This window comes from Anastrepha ludens, chromosome 5 (genome assembly GCF_028408465.1).
Source record: "Anastrepha ludens isolate Willacy chromosome 5, idAnaLude1.1, whole genome shotgun sequence".
Taxonomy (NCBI): domain Eukaryota; kingdom Metazoa; phylum Arthropoda; class Insecta; order Diptera; family Tephritidae; genus Anastrepha; species Anastrepha ludens.
This window is the reverse complement of record NC_071501.1, coordinates 59,110,386-59,129,757: the sequence shown is the minus strand read 5'-3', so window position 1 is coordinate 59,129,757 and position 19,372 is coordinate 59,110,386. Positions and strand designations below refer to the sequence as shown.

Here is a 19,372-nt window from a genome sequence, read left to right as displayed (position 1 = left end):
CTGAACATCGAATAAGTGTCCGGGTACTGGTTGCTCATACGCCCGGGCTGTTTTAATATTTGCGAACAAAATCGGGAGCTCTAATTAAAAACACCAAAATTTCTTTTCTCAAAAAATGCCCTGTCATTATGCGACACCACTACGAAACTCTTGCCGTACGCCCTGCGAAATTAGTGCGTATTTCATATAAGGGTATAACAAGAAAAATGCAACATTCATAAATTATTATATTCTTTTTATTTATAAAATTGTCTCAAAGCGTAAATCTTACAGCTAATTGTAATAAGCAGATAGTCTTACACTTGATATGTATCGAGATTTATGGTTTAAATTTTATGGTATACGTTAGTTATTTAAAAAAAATTGAGTGTTAAAGTTGTTTGAACTGATTTTGTCTCATTGGATTTGATTCTCCAATCTTTTAACCACTGAGCTAAACTATCAAGTCCTTTTTGCAGTTTAAGTGAAGCTTTCTGGAGGTTAAAGTTGCGAAAACAGGGGTGCCTTCTGCCAAAGTTTCGACGATAGTTTGCTCAGTGACTGGTAAATCGTGGGTGTAGAGCAAGTATAGGATTGGGCTCTTTATACTGCCCTGGGGTACATCAGCTAAACTTTCACTGAGTTCAGACTGTTCTTCGTTTCGCTGAGCAAAGAAATATTGGTCTTTGAGGTCGGACTTAATAATTTATGAGTGGAGTGTCTTTTATTTTGCATAGTAGTCCGTCATGCCAAACGTGGTCAAAGGCTTTGAATATGTCGAGAAATGCGGCTGTGCAATACTTTTTCTGCTCAACAGCTCTGTGTACCTGTTCGATGATACCGTGTGTCTTTATGAAGCCGAGTTGGTGATTTGGGATTAATTTTCGGTCTTAAATTATGGGCATCATTCTCTTGAGAAAAGGAATTTCATAACTTTAGAGGCAGTGGCCAATAAGCTGATGGAGCGATAAGATTCCACTTTTTCGGCACTTTTTCGGGGATAACGCATCATTTTTATTTCTGCGGTTTTCCGTAGCATTGTATATTTGTATACGTCAGAAAGAGATTCCTTCCTCTGGCAGTTGTTTAAGTACTTCTCCTGTGATGAGATCATGTCCGGGGACTTTCTGTGTTTTAAGCTTTTTTGTTGCTGTTTTTACTTCTTTCTTCGACAGTTTTTTATGGGCGGGTATTATGGGTATTTGGTGAATGAGTTCCAGGGTGTTTTTGACTTTTTGAGCAGTGCTTAGCGAGGGTTCGATTTCATGTGGTGTAAAAACTCGGGATAAGTGCCGAGCGAATCTCTGCGCTTTTTCGAGATCTGATTTAGCCCCTTTATTATTTTCCATTTTAATGGCTGATTGTGTTGGAGCAGACCTTATTAAATTTTTAGCAGCTTTCCAAAGTAGCAGGGGTTTATTTGATATTATTGAGCTAGTTATGGTGTTTGTGTTGTGTTTTTATTTGAGAATATCTTTGAATTCTTGGGTGAGCGAGTTTAATGTTTTCTGGGCCGCTTCTTTTCTACCTTTCTTGGCCCCGAAGGTACTTGTATGTGTTGTCGCTTGGAGAGGGAGGGTGTTGAGTTCCATGCCGCATGTTCAAGGCAATTATTGAAGTACTGTCGGATTTTATAATACCTTCATTGCTCTTGACTGGGTGCTTAAGGTTAATTGTTGAAGTTAATTTCGAAAATTAAACCAATCTGTTTTATTATTGTGAGGGCAGCAGTGGACAAATGAGTAGAACGATAATCACGGAAGAGTGATCGGAGAATAGTTCTAACATAGCCATAGTGAATATGGCGGATCATGGTAGCAGTTTTAACGCGACAATATGGAAAATGTCGACTACTTAATTTACTTGGGTAGCGTTATATCTGCAGACGGCGGTGCAACAGTTGACATTTAGTCTTGAATCACAAAAGCCCGTGGCGCGATTGTGCAACTTAACAGAAGCTGGAATTCCTCGACGATTTCCACTATTGTTAAGTTGCGCATTTTTAACTCCAAACTCCAATCGGTTCTTCTGTATGGCTGTGAAATATGGTTGGTGAAGGACTTGATCGCCAAAAAACTACAAGCTTTCATCAACAAGAGCTTACGGCAGAATCTGCGCATCTGCTGGCCTAGAAAAAAAAGATAAGAACGCTTGAAAAGGAGAGGAGTTTGATCCGAAAGTCATTTAAGGAAATTAAAGTCATTGCGAAGGACCGTAGGCGATGGAAACATTTTGTTGAGGCTCTAAATACCATTAGGGACAAAAGGAATCGATGGCGATGATGGAACAAAATACATTTTTTAAATTGAAAAACATCGAGCAAAAATTTTGTTTACATCTTGATTTTTACGGAACTCCAATCGTTTCTTGTTTTTATTAGGATGGGTAGCAGGAACATAGGGAATTTTTATTTTACCTCAATTTTCTTATAGACCGCTACTACTCGTAATTGTTGGTGATGTTCATCATAAAATTGTTTTCAGTTCGAGTTACGAGACAATTTAGCCTCCTTTGAAGTTCAGTTTCCCAACGTTTTCCAGAGGAAGGTATTTTGTTGTAGAGCTCGTTGGAACGAGTGTTGCAGATTCGCCAATACCAGCAGAATAATGAAAATGCTGATTACTCCTTATTATTCCTTAATTTTTACAGGATAAAGATAGCCACATACATATAAAAATGTTCAGATTGAAGGGAAGAGCCGATTTAGCCATGCCCATCCTCCCTGGCGCCCGACAACTCGAGCAAGAATTAAAAGATTTTTATGAAGCTTGTCATACAAATTACACTACAGGGTAGTATGCTAATGAAAATGGCAGAAATTAGTCAGTAATAACGCCTACCTCCCATGTAACGGTAGTTTTGAAAAAATCAAAAAGGGATATTCTTAATATAAGCAAGGCTAAATTTTCGAAAATACAATACCACTGAAAATAATTTGGTAAATGGGCGCAACTCGATAACTACTTAATAAATCTTAGCCAAGCTTGGTACAGATAGCTTCCACTTCATTTGGATCCGACATATTTATAGCTATAACTCTCATTATCTATGAACTTGTTTGATTCCAAAAATAACCAGCCAGCCCAAATACAATTTTCCTAAAATGTTGGGTGTATTTACAATTCGGTCGGGACTGTGAAAAGCCATTTAGTCGTTGTAAAACCGCTACAACACTTTACTGACGCTGCCAGAGACACCAATGTTTATTTAGTATTTTGGCAACTTTATTTACATTTTGATATACTACAGCGCAGTTTTTTGGAAATTATTAAATCATTGAAGAAATTAATTAAGAAATGCGCTAGAGTTATTGATGAGCGACTCAAGTATGTACTTGTTTCAAACGACACTTTCTTACTATACCTTGCTGATAACGCGAATAAATAAGTAGAAAACAAATACTTTTTCTGGACCTCATATTATAAGTTCAATGAATATTGACATTGCCTTGCTTCACCGTCATAACTAAATTAGTGCTTGTGTATAGTAGGTATATCCCTGATCCCTGCGCCGACAATTTCTGTGCCATGTCTCAATAATCATTTTGTAGACTGCAACTTTTACTGAGTAAAATGACAACGCAATTAGGTTCTTGTTAATAATTCATTTGCCTCAGCATTGTGCGGCAATTTCTCACTCCAAAGCGGTGAGTGCATGAACATACATACATAAATTTGCAATGACGACATGCATAACTTTTTTGCAAAAGTAAACTGCAGCGTTTAGCATCAACTTTAGAAAACTAAACGCCAGCAGCAGAAACGGAAGCTGTTCTGTCTGAAACGAGTGTTCACCATCTCGCAGACTCACACACGCCAGAAACGACGGAAGTCGTTCATGTATGGATGCTAATTGACAACGATAACAACAATGGAACGGATATGTTCATATCATCGGGTAACGAATCAAGCAATTCCTCGACTTGACCCGCCCCATCAATTATCTGGTGTCTGGCAAAATGTGCTGGCAGGCAAAAGTCTTAGAATGCTATACCTCTCTCACTCTCACTCTATTTCTATATATATGTAAATATGTAAGTATATACGAACATAGTATGCGTACATGATCTCGAATTTTGTGCAGTTAAAAACTGCCGCAATTTCGTAAAGCGGTGGTGCCACGCTACAACGTTAGTTCCAATGTACTTCGAGTTAGTGCAAAACGGATGCAGAATGAGATGGTTGACAAGGCTGAAAAGTAAAGGCATCGCCTTCTGCCATATTGGTGCAGTGATCTAGTGAGCTGCCTACACCTGCTGATACAGCAAGTTGCACTATCTGAATCGCGATGAAGAGATGTTGTAGTTTTTTCGATTGTAATAAATATGTATATGCAAGTTTTTATGTCGCACTTGAATTTGAATAGAATTTTTAGATTCAGGTTTTTTCCTGTTGGCAAAAAGAATGATGAAAGTAATAAACAAATAATCATTGGCTTTTCGAAGAATCGCTTAATCTCTTTAAAGTTACAAAGCTCCTCGACTTTATTGACTTTAGTGACAAATTGAAATATTTATGTAAGTATTATATAAAAACTTTTGCATGCACCGAGCAAGGTATCCTTTGGCCATTTTATCATATTACGGTGATTCTGAGGTGATTCTCTTAATCGTTACGTTCCCCATGTGTCGTCTTCCCTGATCTGAATTAAAAAACACCTTCAAATCATGCACTCATATTTGAAATACTGCGAACCCTACAAGTTAAATGAATTAAGGAATAAGACTCATTTTTTTATTTATATTTGGAATCAAATAAAAACGTGCACAACTGATTTCGAATATGATTCAACTAATATTTGGAGTACTACAAAGGGTTCTCGAATGTGCATTCATAAATACATATTCATATACAGCGCACGCTCGATAACGTGAACTAATTCAAACCAAGGCAGTTCAGGTTAACAAAAGTGTTCACGTTTTGGAATGCCCAAAAAGTCTAAGTAAATATATTTTTTCACATTTTATTTTTGTTTTCGTAACATATTAATTGAAAATTAAATCATACGGTGGTTTTATTTAAAAAAATCAGTCAATATTTTTTTGTATCTTCGGTTTTTCTAAAACTTGAAGCACAGCTTTCTCCCTTAACCGTCTTAGCACACTCATATCATTTTGATCAACGTCTTCATTACCAGCCCATATTAACGCCTTGTTGAAAATTTCAACTGCTTCAGTCGGCTTAATTTTCTCCAGTTGCTCTGATACGCTGTCATCATCGGATTCGTCCTCTTGTTGATGATCGTCATCTGCATTGCCCTCTTCGATATCTTCGTTCCATTCATAAATGGCTGGTAACGTGAATTCAATCGGAAATTTATATTTAATAAAAAAAGTTTTTTCAATAACCCACATACATATCTTTGAGCATATCTGCGAACACGAACGAACCTCAGAATTTAAACTACTAAGGAGATCGACGGTGTTGCTCATCAAGTTGCGAAGTTCAGCTTCCCATTTTTCTTTCAAAACCGCCAACGGAACATTATCTTCGGGATCTTCATTGTTTACCACAAAATTTAAAATAGCACTTAGCTAATGTTGCTTCACCAACACGAGGCCAAGCCGCATCCAAAAGATTTATAGCTGTTTTTAAGTTAATTTTTTTCAACGACTCGAGCAAATCAGACTTTGTCGCTGCTATTGAAGCTAGAATGCTATTTCTGTAATACAACTTAGTGATTTTTATTGCATTTTGATCCATCGGTTGAATGAGCGGAGTAACGTTTGGTGGCATAAACATTGCCGAAATTTGCCCATTCTCCGTTGTCAGTTCAGCTTCATTTGGGTGAGAAGAAGCGTTATCGATTAGGAGGAGAGCTTTAATTGGTAAGGCTTTCTCCTTTAAAAACGATGTAACCTTAAAAAACAACCAGTTAACCTTAAAAGTCGGACAAAACTTAAAAGGAATATTGACCTGTGGAACAAATGACTCATGAAACCATTGCTTGAAAATAGCCGACGCCATCCAGGCGAATTTCGAGCTCTTATAGTTGGTGGGACACTGAAAGTTTTTAAAGCAGCGAAGATTCTTCGCCTTTCCAATTACCAAAAGCTTAAGCTTGTGGGATCCAGTGGCGTTTGAACAGCATAAAAACATGATTCGCTGTTTTTCGAACTTTACCCCCGGGGCTCTCTTCTCCAAACTTGACGCGTACGTTTTCTCTGGCAAAAGTCTTCAGAATAACCCCGACTCATCAGCATTAAATAACTGATCGTTGCACAACTCCAATTCGGCCCTTTTAGCTTTAAGGTTTTCTTTAAATGGACCCACTAGCAGAGGTTGCGGAGACAGTTTTTCGCCTGATATTTTAAGAAGACGAATACCGTACCTCTTCTTGAATCTTTGGAGCCATCCATCACTAGCGAAGAAGTTTGCTTCATTTTCTTTAAATTTTGCATGCAGTGTTTTTGCCTTTTCATTCAACATTAAAGCACTTACTGGCCAGTTTTTATCTCGCATTTTATCAACGATAAAGAGCTCTCTCCATTTTAGGCAACTCTGAAGAACGCAGTGTTTTTCTATTTCCAGGTCCACAATATGTGTTGTTTACGCATTTTAAAATCAGATACTTTTTCGCTTTAATATTACAAATTGTTGATTTAGCAACATTAAATTTCTTTACTAAAATCGTGACAGATGAGCCTTTTTTTAAAAAGCCGAGAATTTTAGCCTTTTGTTTTAATGTCAAGTACACGGCTTTTTTAGAACTCATTTTCACCAGAAAACATATCACAAAACACTCTTTGTAAAACCAAAACCGCGACTGAAATATTTTACTTCTTACATGCAATTACGAATAAAATGTCTATTTTATAATTAGGGGATTCCCTAATTTCAGAATTACTTGAGATCAATGTAAACTACATTTAAATAATCAAGTTTTAGAGCAGTCAATGCACAAAAATGTCTGTTCACGTTTTGGGGTGTTCACGCTTTAGAGCGTTCACGTTATCGAGCGTGCGCTGTATATTCATATATTTATCCTAACTTTGCAGACTATCATCATCATTTATCTGTGAAGTGAAAAGCTCTAGGGGTAATCATTTACCATCACCCACTACGCCTAGGGCTTACCACCCCAACACTACTGTAAATTCTGAGTTCTCTCCTCCGACCGACTAATTGCTATACACATTCTACAGAAATATATGTATGCCTGTATTTCCCCGCCTAAATATATTGGGTTTTGTCAGGTGTGTAATCAGGATTTTTTTCGGGGGGTTTATATAAATTCCGCTCAATGTTCAAAAAAAAATTATTAATAAGACAAAAACAAAAATTTTTTAATGAAAACAAATTAAATTTAAATAACAGTAGGAATTTAGTGGCATGAAAGAAAAAAAAAATATGATTTGAGCCTTGAGAATCTCAGGCAATAAGCACTAAGTATTGGAAAACTGTTTTTATAACAGTGGTCGCCCGCCGGCAGGCAATGGTCTCTTCCGAGAATATTACTGCCAGTAAAAAGCTCCTCATAAAATATCATTTACCATTCGGAGGCGACACAAAACTATAGCTCCCTCCATTTAAGGAAAAACATAAAGACACACACCACAAATAGGAGAAAGAGCTCTGCCAAATACCCAAAAAGGGATAAGCGCTCGTCGGTACTCGTCGGTTTTTTTCAGCAAACCTTTCTAAAATGTCTTCCACCGTGGGAGTTTGAGTCTCTTATCACTTGACTAAATATGCTTTGAGTAGAACTTGTTTTAAAAAAAAAAAAAATTGTTTTTGCCATTAACTTAATTTAATATTAAGAAAAGTGAGGCTAAAAATCTTCTTCCCTCAATCGTACAGGCTGGGTCATGTAAAATTAGATTTTTGAATCGGCTATAAAAAAAAAACTAATCAATATTTTTTCAAAATTTTTTTTATTTTGAAGATTGAACGTTGTAATTTATGAATGAAAACCAATTTTTAAGCACATTTTCGATTGTTTGGGCTCCAATTTCATGAATGGCAACTTCGATTTCGTGTTTTAAATCATCAATCGTCTCTGGATGGTTCGCATAGCATTTGTCCTTAATTCCCACAAAAAATAGCCCAACGGGCAACAGGCTTAAATCACAGCTCCGAGGCGGCCAATTGATATCGGTAGCCAAAGTTCGAGTGTAACTTTGGCAGTCTGACAAGTTGCACCGTCCTTTTGAAACCAAATGTCGTCCATGTCATCCTCTTCAATTTTTGGAAACAACTCGTTGAACATGTCACGGTAACGCTCGTCATTTGCTGTAACCGCGGCTCCTCGCTCATTTTCGAAAAAAAGTGGCCCGATAATGCCCCCAGATCAAAAACCGCACCAAACAGTGACTCGTTGTGGATGCATTTGCTTCTCTACAGTAACGTGTGGATTTTCTGAGCCCCAAATCCGACAATTTTGCTTATTGACGTATCCACCGATGTGAAAATCAGAAAAGAAGAAGAAGACTCACCAGTTTGGAAATAGGTTTTCAATATTTCCCAATTTTGTTCAAGCGTATAGCGTCCCATTTCGTAAATGTGAAACCTTTAAGTAAATTATGAACACATTTGACATGTCATTTGTGTTACCATTCTCAAAAAAATAGGTGGTTCAAAAAGCAAACGCTATATGGCCCACCCTGTAGTTTAAATGAAATTAAATTTGTCTGCACAAACCATAATTCTTGATTTACTTAATTGAGGCCGTAGAAGAGAATGTTAAAATAAAAATACGTTTTGGTTGTAAACTGTTTTTTTATTTAATAATGTGTGTGGCCGCCATTTTTTAGAATTACTAATAACTGTAAGGGGAGATATTAGGAGTTCAAACTTACTCAAAATCTACTACTAAATCATCTCTATAAAAATGTCATATTTCAATCCCAATCCCCCTTGGTTGCGCGCATGTGTTCTATGTACATATATACATAAATATGTAGCAAGCCCATGTTCGATGGTAACATCAAGTGAAGCGGACGACATGTGGTATATGTGGTGTGTGGCATGCAGCACAAAAGTGCTTGTTAAGTGAAGAGAAAAATTGCGCAAAACTGCGTTGACTGACATGTTAGCAGATTGTTGGTTAGCTGAAGTGCCACCGTAGTCAATGAATGACAGCACGTGACGCTAGCGTAGACTCGGGCGAACAACCTAAACGCTTTGTCAGCAACAGCAATGGCGAAGCTGTAGCATTGCGCTCCACGAAGTGGGAGATCAAAATTGTACTTTGCGCTGTTCATTGTTCCGTTCGACGGTCAGCGGTGGTTTTAATTCAAAATTAAACTAATTTTCGTTATTGGATTGACTTTTTTTGAGGCTTAGAGTACTATGTGTTGCAAGCTATTGTTTTATTTCATTGCATGTAATTGCCAACTGAGTGCTTAGCTGCTACTATAAATATTCCCACACCCTCCCACTCAATTGAAAGGTTCGGGCAACATTGAAGACAAAAGGCGTAACAATTCGAATAAAAGGATATACAAGTGCGTTTTGGGCAGGGAGATGTACGATTCGCGCAGCCAAAATTGTACTCGTAATACATTTTGAAAGCAGTTTACGAAATTGATTTGTGGATTCTAAAGTTGATGAACGCATCAATGAATTTGTAGAGCAGTAGATGGACTGCACAGTGATTCAAGATTTATTGGCTACAAATAAATGCAGCCAAATAATAACGACTGAAGGATTTACATTGTCATGCACGGTGACTGCTGTACTGATTTGAAATCAAACTGTAATTAGGCTCAGTGCTCTTTGCCTTTATAAGTCTTGCTTGCATCAAAATTCGGAATCGAAGTGTAAGCATGTTCTACGCTAATTAACAAGGATACTCACCGAAATAATAACATTTGCTTCTCTGTTTGTTCGTCTGTCGATCATTCTGATCGCACAATAACTTGAGAAAAAATGTTAATATTTCAAGCAGGAGAATTCGGGCCGGACGGCAACTGAAGGGAGATAAGATCTTTTAGAACAAGTGTTCGTCCTTTTGATGAAAGGCGCGTCCAAGGCGCTGATGATAGGTATAACGTTGGACCAAGAACGCTTCCCTGCGGCACACCAACTGTGCCATTTTCATATCGATTTTGTCAGAATCAATCTAAAATACATAATTGGGAAATAGGAATTATGAATGTAAAAGTATTACAAAATTATGCAATTTTTTGCTTGTGTGTTATTTTACACTTTGCAAGCAGTATTTTGGATTTATATTTTAAAAGTACTTTTAGGGAAGCATGCCAAATTTATTATTGTAAAATATTGACTTGAGATATCTTATAACGTTGTAATTAATTATGATAACTATTTTTTTTGATATGAATATTTTGTTTGTATTGATTATTACTCAGGCCGGATATTAGAGTTGCAATTCAATAAAGTCATTTATATTTTTTGAGACTTACTATATTTTGAATCCTACTTTTTTTATCTGGTGCGTACCTAAATAAATCAGAAGTGCTTCCAGCTCGAGATTACACCTCATACACATGATTACACACACATCTCTTCAACTTTATGATTATGCAATATGCTTGAGGAGCCTTTGTGTGAAAATCCCAATATACATATTTTTTCCAAATAAAAACAATATCTAAAGTCTGTCTAATGGTAGCGTGACCACCATAACTTGGGAACTATTTGACCAATTCGATTCAAACTAAGTGCATTAGCCCATATAATATTTATAATATTTATTAGACGCAACATATTCAATACAATGTATAGTCACCACCACTATCTATAATGGCTGCACGTATGACTCAAGGATGTTAATTTTTGCGCAAGATGGCTGCAAATCAGAAAAATTTGCCTTGCTATCTATTTGAGCATCCATATTTATTTTCCTTTGTGTTTTTGCATCAAACCAGGTGACTGTGAAGGCCAACTCAACATATCAATCCCATTTTACTGTTTCCACTCTACAAGTATACACCTTCGGTTTCGACTCTTGGGATCGTTGTCTTCTTGTAAAACCCAAGGTTGGCTAGTTCTTACAAATATTTTCGCAGCTGGTGGCAATGATGTTTTTGGGTAAATTTTAGTCATCAAAACTGCATTCAAATTGGTGGTGGTAAGCACAAATAAATGGCTAAATCCTTTTTTTGAAGAAGCAGACCCAAGGTGAACCTTAACTGGGTGATTAACACTTCGTTGAAGTTATTGCATATCAGCAGAACATCAGGACCGACGTATGCAACTATTCGCACAAAAGGAAGATTCATCCGTGAATATTACGTTTGCCCTATTCCGTTCTGAATTTGCCATAGCCCATGTAAGTCCATGAGAGCAGTGTTTTTGAGGTTTTTTGCTCGTAAAAATCCTCGAAACGTGTCTTTGGATACACTAACATTACTTTTTATAAAACTGCTTCAGCTTCTTCTAACGGTAAGTTCAGCCTTGTTACAAACAAATCAATGGTCTTCTGATCTTACTTTGGAGAGGTATATGTTTCGAACATCGTCCGACGAATTCGTTAACGTTTTTAACTTTGGTAGTCAGGTCGTCTTCTCCTCGGCATCGTAAATTGTAAATAATCAAAGTGAGACAATTTTTCGCTCGCTTAGCAGTAAAGTGTCACAATCAGAAAATAAAAAAAAAAAGATTTGGAATGTCACTATCACAAAGGATCGCCAAAGTAAAGAAAGTTCTCGCTCACTCATAGATATCGTAATACTTCTTTCCGTGTTCTAAAGTGCGACAGAATGGATTGAAATATTAGTTGGTTGTCAAATCTAACGCCAAATATTATGGTGAAACATTTGATGTTTTAAAGATTGTCACTTATTTGATAAATATTTTTAGGTTCGTTGAAAAATGTGCCCGTTTCATAGCTGTAATATGAGGTCCGATGAACACAGTGATTATAATTCAAATTGACTCCAAATTTTATTTTGAAAACGTTTATATGGGATGAAGAAAAGTGCTGTACGGACATTTCAAGACTAAGATAAGATAAATCCATTCAGCCGTTCTCGAGTTTTAGCGAGACTAACGAACAGCAATTGATTTTTATATATATACATAGATACATATGTTAGATATCATTAGCGAAACCGTCTCCTAACATTTGTAAGGTTGTCACCCCATTGAATCCATTTTTAACACGAAATTTAATACAAACTCGTTGTTGCAAATTTAATTCCATTTTTTAAATTGTAAAAAATCGAAAATTCGTGCAGAAGTAGATCTACCCAAGACGGTGTATAAATGTCAGGCAATGGCGATACAATTTTGGTAGGAATGTTAATCATAGATATGACAACCTAACAAAAAAAGTTCAAATCAGTTGACTTAGAGCGTCACCTGGCAGTTGGTCCGGGAGCGTTTTGATTTAAAATATTTCTATATTAAAGGGTTCATTACCCTAGAATCATATTCTTTGTCTCTGCGACGATGTGGGGTGGTAATTTTCTCTTGTTTCTTTCTTCATATTTTTCATACAGGTCTAGTTTATTCCTGAGTTACAGTAATGTGCAGACTTTTAGGTGCGTTGGTTGTTTGTAAGTGCCGCTCAACAATATTTGCGTCGTCGAAATGACGAGTAACTTTTTTCGAGTGACACTTAGTTTCTTAGAATTAGATAGCCTTAATGTTTCAATTTAATATGAAGACACCAAAGTTAATAAGTAATAAAGGAATTGAACGTTTTGAAGTTAAATAAAATTGATGTCCTTAATGAAATTGAGTCAGTCTTGGTATAATTAATGTAGAAGTTCTTAAGAAATAGTTTTTCTTGAGACAAAATATTTAAAGAAAACTAGAAACAAATGACGAGGCGAATTTATACCGTGTTTTCTTCATCCAAACGACAAATGACTAACGCGTCATGTACCTGGTGTAAAAATTAATAATTAAGGCTTTTGATACGAAGTTTATGTTTTAGTTTTAAGTATTAAATGTACTTTAAAACAAAGAAAATTTAAAAAATGAGTAACTAAAATTTGGCACACAGCGAGGCTTAAGAATCGAATAATTCAATATCCAAGCCCTCATTAACAGATTTATTAGAAAAAGTACTTAAACATTGAATGATATGATGGACCATGTAACTCGAAGCCATGACAGTTATATGCCGGATACCAAAAAATTAATGCCATGCAATGATCTACCAGGTTATAATAATAAAAAAAAATTTATTCCAACAATATTTCTGTTCGACATCTGGCTCTCTCCTACTTGTGTGAGCATATATATATATATGTATATGCGCATATGTACATATATAAATGCACATATTTGCAGGGCCCTGGAGAGAGTATTCGGGCCCCGGGGGAAACTTGAGATGCAGGCCCCTTCAAATTTTTTTTATTTATCAAAATGCGTATTATGTTATAGCGATATAACATTTAAACATTGAAAAACTCATTGATAAAATTTTTGATAGAATTAATTATGAAATATTGATTAAAATGAATTTTAGAAAACTCTTCAGCAGATCTGAAATAAAAAACGCATTAGTTGCCGAAACATAAAAAAATAAAATAAAAGTGTGAAATTGACTGGGGAAACGAATTTAAAAAATTATTTATACCTATAATAACATACCCAGTGAAAAATCAAAAATTTCTAGTCTATAAAAAGTATTATTGCTATCTCTACATTTAATTCTTTATCAACGTAAGGACAAATTGCTTTAAAGAATAACTACGTTTCAAAATTGGTCTTCATTTAAAATACAACTATCTAAATTTAATCTAATCATCACTATAATTATTAATTACCTTATAAATCAGTAGCATAAAATGTTCCATTTTAATAAGAGCTCAATAATATACACTTTTGTATCACCATATTATATTTATTCTTCGTAATCGTGATCATAACATTCGATATGGTGACACCAAAACAAGTCTGTGACGGAACTCTGATAGAAGTATTATTTACTATATTTTTTCAAGCAGGAAATTTCTTGGAATTACCCTCGAGTCCGGGCCCCCCTGAAAACTCCGGGCCCGGGGGAAAAAGTACCCGATTGGGGGTTTCATGTTCACAGCGGAACTCGAACCCGAGCATTACGAAATGGTAGTCACGTACCAATCCACCCCTTTAATGGTTATAGAAACCGCGTAGTTTCGACTGTGACTGCGTGTCAAAGATCCAATATATTTTAAACTATACACCTGCAAATACCTTAGTAGCTGAAGTAGACTCAAGATACAAATTAATAATTTAAATTTCAATTTACTTTCTGTAAATATTCTACAATACTCTATGCTATTTATAGTTATCCTTTAATTTGTTCTCAAATTTTAAATTTAATGTTGCATAATTCTACCACGTCATTAATTAAAAATTCAGCCTAACAGTTGTATTAGTAGAGGCCCTATACCATATTTTACATTAGTGTTCGACTCAAAGAGAACTCAGCCAACGATTGAAGTAAGATACATACATATAGGCGCAATATTATAGTCCCGCTAAAGCCAGACTTAGTTAAAGTTTAGAACTGGGTTTGTTTTTCTTACCACAACATCCATTTTAGTACTAGGTATGTTTTAAAAAGAACCTGCTTTGACTCAAATCTTTTATATTCTATTGTTGACTGACAAATGTAGGGGAGGGGGCCCAGTTGTGACGCAGGCCCAGTTGTGACGCAGCTAAATATTTTTGACATGCGGTATGAAAATGACAGTTTGAGCCCTGCCAATCATGTTCGTTTGACGTTCAGCAGTTTTTGTGCAGACACCAACGTTAGTAGTCGCATTGTGTATACACGCACCAAACATCGTGTTGAAAATCGTGCGAAAAAGTTATTTTGATTTTTTTCAAAGTACCAAAATTTTGTGAAATTAACAGTGAAAAGGCGAGTGTAATGCATCAAAATATTGTATTTGCCGTGTATTTTGTGATTCTATATGGATTTATGTGATTATGTGGTGTCTATAAAAAACTTGCCTTGTCATACACAAAATAGCATCGTGACCCGGTTGTGACTCAGCGGGTGGCCCAGTTATGACGCACCTTTTTTTTGCACTACGATCATATAGAACTGCCGAATTCCTACATTTTTGTTGTTGTTTAAAAAAAAACCAACTGCCAACTCGATCAATTGCAACGTATGCAAGCGTCCAGTTCATTTGAAGTGCGCCAACATGCAGGCAAGTTATTTCACTTGCAAACACTGCGAAAGTGACGTGGACGACGAGTAGGAATATTTAGATGACGATGATGAATAAAAATCGTTGTCATTTATGGCCATTGAAGGACATTTTCTTTTGTATTTTTCATTATTTTTGCCATTGAAAGCCTTCAAAATAAATAAATCATTAAATCACAAAAATTGGTGTGACATTCCTTTCATATTTTCTCATTTCCAGTAAATTTCTTGAGGTGCGTCACAACTGGGCCACTTTTTTTTTTGTCCTAAAAAAAGTTATCCTGAAAAAATTTGTTCCAAAATTTTTTGAGTAACTCAAATAAACATACTTTCTTTGGAGAAAAGTTGCGTTTGGTTAATAGTTAAATGTTAAACTTCTTCATTTTTCAATTTGCGGAACTGAGGAAAAAATTTTAATTTTTTTCAAAACCCGCGTCACAACTGGGCCCCCTCCCCTACATACATATGTTTATGAATTAATTTCTGATAACTTTGTAACGACAGATCGACAGAAAATCAAAAAGTAAATAAATTTCGAATTTTGCTACAAGCGCGGCATATTGCAAAGTTTTGGTTATTTATTTAATTTAATTTTATAATTTTTTTTTTTAACTATAGTTCCTACAACAATAAAAACCACGTAACATAAATCCTCACACATAAAGCTTTCATTGTGTGTTATATCAAAATCTTTTTCGATATCTTGAAAATGAAACTTTTTCATTAGAGACATTCGGGAATTTCATTTAATTTTAATTTTTTAAAACCAGCTTTAGTACCAGCTTCTGGTGAACTTAACTTAAGTCCCTTTCGAAGCTAAAAACTAGCTACTAATTTGTCTATGATTAAAAAAAGTATGGTTTTTCTTATTACTTATGACTTACTCTCACTGAATGGCGAAATCCATTACTTTTACCCCATTAGCATTCAAAATGAATAAAAAAATGTGGGTGCCTGTGTAAGTTATTTTCTATAAGAAAATCTTATCCTTTATTCATACTATTATAACTTATTTGAATTTAAAAAATTGAACGCTCTTAGTGCGATTGTTTTTCATATTCAAGCCGACAATGTTAAACAAATTTTCGGATAAAGCAACATTTTTCAGTTTTTCGAGTTTCCATATGTAATATGTAATCCATTTGCTGATGTGACATTAGAGGGAATGTTAAATGCCGCATAATCCCAAACTTCTTATCTCTAACTGTGAGTACAAATACTCGGAGATGCCCGCCATTGGATGACCAGCAGACAATCACAACATCGCCGCCTCTCAATTATTTGTTTTTTTGTGATTTTTTTTAGATTTTGCACTGCATCCCACTCGATCGATACCGTGCGATCAGTTCAGTTTGTCAGAGTCTGTTGTCTTGATAACGTTCTCGTTTATATATTTTTTATTCACTAAGTGATTGTGTTCGTGCTTTAATATACATATATGTAATATACATATATATATACTTTCTTTCTTGCTTTTGTGGTTAAAGTTTAGTGCGTCGTCAACTGATAATCTCACTTTTCACTTAGTTTTGTGCTGCGTCAAGTAATACGTAACTAATGTTTTATTTGGTGTAAATTTGTCCGTTCGACAAATGTTATTGTTTTACTTTAAAATTCTGGAAAACATACTTTGAGTATAGCTTCTAAACTGTCAAAAGTAACATTCTGTCATCTGTAAAATATTATATATCGCCTAAATTCATTGCGTTGCGTTAGTAACTTTGCTGTAAGTGTTGCGTCATAATTCGTAACGTATTTTCATTTGCTTTTTGCGACTGTGTTCACTCGCTTTGCAAGCTGCGTGAGTTTGTGTAAAAGAAGTAACATCATATAAACCATTAATATCGCTTTTATTGTGGGGTTTCTGTGCTGTATGTGCTACGAAGAAGTATAAGGAATTATTAAGGTAATGAAGATAGCGTTTTTTAGTTAACAAAAGAAAAACAAAAAATGTGAGTACCTAGTTTAAAACTCGTTGAAAATATCTAATACGGTTTTATTTCAAAATAATGCACTGTAGTGCATAATGCTTAAATTATGCGGGATTCTTATAAATGTATATTGCTTTTTGAAATTATTTTTTAACAAAATTGGAATAAGTTATAAAAATTAAAAAAATAAGCTATAAAAATTAAAAAAAATTATTTATCCAAAATTTGGAAAAAGGATTAAATATGCGATTGAAAAGTCCCCATTTATATGATGGTAAAATGAGGAAAGTAAAATTTATATGCCTGTAAGTGAAGCCTTAATACATTCGAAATCCAGGGGTCGCTGCTGTGGTAAACAAATATGGGCTATGGCTTAATTTTTAGATATACCTATGAATGCCTTAACAGTTTAGCAGGCAACACGGTATTAACAAATATTAAGCATGAGCTCTTATTTCCATTTTGTAAGACTTTTCGAAAAAAATTTTAATGGCACACATTTTTAATGGATATGTTGTTCTAGATGACAAATCTACTTAATTGTATAAATTAGTGATTTCGAAGTTTTTACCCTTAGGCGCCAGATAACTTTTAGTTAATGGTCAGTTAAAAACTTACAATTGGAAACAAATTTGATACCATATCACTCAATTTAAATTGAAAAAATGTACCTAACCAAACTAAAAACTCTCTCTTCAACATGTTTAAACTGACACGAGGCACTTAGCTTATAAATCTAGTATCGTCAGTTTACTTTCATTTTCGCCTATACACCGATTTGTTTGTTTGGACACTTACACTGTGCCTGGTCCCATGCGTCGTTGCTCTTCACCGTCAGTCTAGGGGGGCTATCTTCTAATTTTTTCTTAAGCCTTCTGAAGCCGGCCATACTAAAAGCACATTTTCCGCGTCTTGGCCACTTAGTAATTAGGGTAAGATAGTAATCTATTTCCCGTGTTTTCTCTCGAGCCATGTTTTAACTCTGAAGATGAGCCGATGCATTTGTTACGTTTTCTCGTCGTGTCGGCCACTGCGCTACGCTGCGCTGATTTACCATTTTTCTGAGTTCTCTAAAATTGTTTTGGTTTTGGTTTGCTTCTTGGTTCTCGCTGCACACATTTCTTTCGCTAGAGATCAAGTGGACATAGGCCAGCTATGTTGAGCGGCGCTCTCTAAGAGCATACAAACGGTACATTAATGCTTTGTGCATAAGTAGTGCGTTTTAAAGCGCCACATGAGACTGTCGCGCCATAGAGGAGGATGGACCTCATCAGGTCTGAATCGCAATTGCAGCTTTGCTACTGGTGCACTCGAAGCGATAACGGGAGCGAATTTGGGATGTCTGCAATTCCCTTAGGTGCTTTTCAAAGAAAATAAAATGGATTCACTTGAAGAAAAAGGATTAGAACACTCATATTTAGCAGATTTCATAATAAGTAAACATCACTTAATAGGCGAACTTTCAAATGAAGGCGAAACTTAAAATTGATAAATCTGTGTGTTTCTCTAATACCAGCAGTGTCTTCCAGGCGAAAGTACTGGCAATTGGAGAAGTCTGTAGGCTACTAATCGCAGATTTCTCTTTTAAGGGCAATACCGCGATTCTTTCAGATAGCCAAGCTGTAATCTAGGCACTGGGTTCGGCTACAACAACCTCTATTGTGGGCAAATCGCTGTTCGAGAGTCTTGAACAACTGTCTGACTTAGACGTCAACAACCTAATAAGGTTCTCAAACCACACAGACTGAATATAGTCATGTTGTAAATAACCATTAACACGTTCCCGCCGGCGCTGTTATTCATGGTCTTCGCCCACAGACGTACACGCCGTCCCATGAAGCAATCTTGTGCGGGCCACCGCTGGTACACGCCGCCTCATGAAGCAGACTTGTGCGAGCCACCGGTGGTACGCGCCGGCGTGAACGTGTTAAACAAGTTGGTAACGAGGATGTGGCAACAAAATGGTGCGGAAGCGCTTGTTGGATTCTGGAAGAATCACCACTTCAACCAACCAACCAACCAACATGAATTAGGGTCTATCAATTTGGCGGGACTGTTTGAAAAAATTAATATACGAATCCTTATTAAAAATTGTTTCTTTCGAAAAAAATTTAATTTGGTTAACGGAGTAATTATAAACGAAATAAAAACACTTCTAATTTTATATTTAAGTTTAAGTAATACAAAAAGAACTATTAATAAAAAACAATTAAAATTATTCTGTAGAAGCCTGTGTATATTTTCATTGGGCCTTATTGTTTCAATGGTCATTTATGAGTTATGCCAATGACAAGCTTTTGATAAATTTGGTCTGATTTAATAAGTCTGCCGTCAGAACTTAGCACAAACTATTTTATTCACATTACTTTTTAGTATTATTTATACAAAATTAGTTTAATTAG

General features: G+C 35.7%; 1 protein-coding gene across 1 annotated transcript; it reads right to left on the bottom strand.

The window, feature by feature from the left end:
• Positions 1–236: 236 nt before the first annotated feature.
• LOC128864732 (jerky protein homolog-like) lies at positions 237–14,419 on the bottom strand. Its single transcript, XM_054104484.1, has 5 exons — positions 14,408–14,419; positions 9,917–10,041; positions 5,895–6,153; positions 5,616–5,837; positions 237–266 (listed from the first exon to the last, which is right to left on the bottom strand). Exons 1-5 carry the CDS (start codon positions 14,417–14,419, stop codon positions 237–239), a joined length of 648 nt encoding a protein of 215 aa, XP_053960459.1.
• Between the last annotated feature and the right edge of the window lie 4,953 nt (positions 14,420–19,372).

Excerpts from the sequence above, each read along its gene's own strand:
- LOC128864732 (XM_054104484.1), bottom strand. Across the intron at positions 6,154-9,916 it reads CATCAAAAGGACGAACACTT|ACTTTTGCCAGAGAAAACGT; the intron begins GTTCTAAAAGAT and ends GTTATTCTGAAG. Across the intron at positions 5,838-5,894 it reads ATGAGTCATTTGTTCCACAG|GTTACATCGTTTTTAAAGGA; the intron begins GTCAATATTCCT and ends TTGTTTTTTAAG.